The 1,919-nt window shown below is 48.4% G+C and overlaps 1 protein-coding gene across 1 annotated transcript in view; it reads left to right on the top strand.

Annotated features, from left to right (window-relative positions):
- Positions 1-777: 777 nt before the first annotated feature.
- LOC109920043 (A disintegrin and metalloproteinase with thrombospondin motifs 19-like) overlaps positions 778-1,919 on the top strand; it is a 412,216-nt gene continuing 411,074 nt past the window's right edge. Inside the window, exons 1-2 of the mRNA XM_048619810.1 lie at positions 778-1,073; positions 1,340-1,740. Coding sequence (XP_048475767.1) covers positions 1,010-1,073; positions 1,340-1,740 — 465 coding nt within the window. The 5' untranslated portion in view covers positions 778-1,009. The remainder of the gene's footprint in view (positions 1,074-1,339; positions 1,741-1,919) is intronic.

Raw genomic sequence — 1,919 nt, 5'->3', positions numbered from 1 at the left:
TAGGTTAACCCACAGCAGGGGGGTTGCAGCAGTTCAAGAAGGCAGCTCACCACCACCTTCTCAAGGGCAACTAGGGATGGGGCAATAAATGCTGGCCCAGGCAATCAAGTCTACACCCCACAGAAATGAGTAAATAATAAAAAGAAAGAAAAGTTGGGATCTGTAAGCTTTAGCAGAAAATGTTCTTTTGGTCTGCCTCTGCTACCTTTATATAAAACAAAAACAGAAAGTGCTTGAGAAACTCAGCAGATCTGGCAGCATTTGTGGGCAGAATTAATGTTTTGAGTCCAGTAGCCATTCTTTAGAACTTTATGTACATGTCCATTCCATTCCAACCTCCACCCTTTCCCCAATAACGTCCCAAAAACATCCAAGTGTAACCAATGCTCAAAACATCCCTTTGATGCTGTTATCGTGCCTTATAAATGGTTATAACGAAACACGGGACAGAATCAGTAAATATTGCAATTCTGTCCAGTTTGAATGCATTGTGAATAACGCCATCCCTTTGGTTTGGGGCACTGTGTATCAATAGAGCATGCTTGATATAATCGTACATGTATTAATTGTACACAGAAAACATTTTTGGAAAATGGAATACATATATTAAGCCATTCACACACACACATAAGTACACGCACACTAAGTTACTGTAACCAATCAGGGCTGGTTGGCGGTTTGGGGGAAGCCCTTACAGTCTGTGTGTGTGTGAGTGAGAGAGAGATGAGCTCGGCTCCGCGGGACTCGAGTTCATTCATTCGGAAACTTAAACCATGTGAGACAGCGAGCAAGTGAGCGACAGAGAGAGCAGCGGCTCGCAACCTCGTACAAATTGACATTACTGTTTAAGCTGCCTTCATTCAGTCACAAAAAAAATCATACAGAAAAGGTGGAATCAACCAGCGCCTCACTCTTTTCATTGCCATACGCAGAGAGGGTTTTGGTTTGGTTTTACATGGTAGCAAGAATCAAGTTTATATTAAGTACAGCGCACTGAGGGAATACAAGAATGCTTCCGAACCACACACTCTGTATGTTGTATCTACTCCACATCACGGCTGCAATAGTTTCAGGTACAGTAACTTTCTTTTCAGAATACTTTCTATTCAGACAGAAATACCTTTAACACATTTCAGTTTCAACCTATAAACCATTAAATATTGGGCGAAAAGTTGTGTTCCTAATTAGTTGACCCTAGAATAATATGATCATTGCACTTGTACAGTTTTGCTTAAAGTCTGTGGGGAAGAAAAAAGGGTAACATTTTACTGAGCCTTTTTCAGGTTTGTTTTTCTCTCTCATTAATTAGGTTGTGTTTGTTCTCTCCATCCCCTGGCAGGTCTCGGGACTTTCCGAGAGGAATCTGAGATTGTTTTCCCGGCGGTTTTACCGAGTAGCCCAGGGGCCGGGGCTGAGGCCGGGACAACATCCAGGGAAGTGCGCTCTATCTCGGCCGGGGGCGATGAATATGAATCGCAGGAGTTTTATCCACGGGAGTTACAGCCGCTCTTGGCCCCGGTACGGGCACTGCAGCTGAAGATCCCAGCGTTTGGCCGAGAGCTGTACCTGAGCCTACGGCGGGACAGCCGCTTCTTATCGGGCAGTTTCACGGTGCATAGCCACCGGGGCCGCTCCCACAGCTCGCTGCTGCCTTCCCAAGCCGAGCTCTCCTGCTACTACAGCGGCTTCGTGCACTCTTACCGCGGCTCGCTCGCCTCCTTCAGTACCTGCGGGGGTCTGGTAAGCTCACAGCTGGCACCCCTCACCCCCTCTGCCCCCTGTCCCTCACCCCCACTACCCCCTGTCCCTCACCCCCCTGCTCCTCACCCCCACTGCCCCCTGTCCCTCACCCCCACTGCCCCCTGCTCCTCACCCCCTCTGCCCCCTGTCCCTCACCCCCACTGGCCCCTGTCCCTCAC

Source organism: Rhincodon typus, chromosome 3 (assembly GCF_021869965.1).
Source record: "Rhincodon typus isolate 14 chromosome 3, sRhiTyp1.1, whole genome shotgun sequence".
Lineage (NCBI taxonomy): Eukaryota > Metazoa > Chordata > Chondrichthyes > Orectolobiformes > Rhincodontidae > Rhincodon > Rhincodon typus.
Note: the sequence above shows the minus strand (reverse complement) of the source record. Positions and strands in the feature narration are given on the sequence as shown.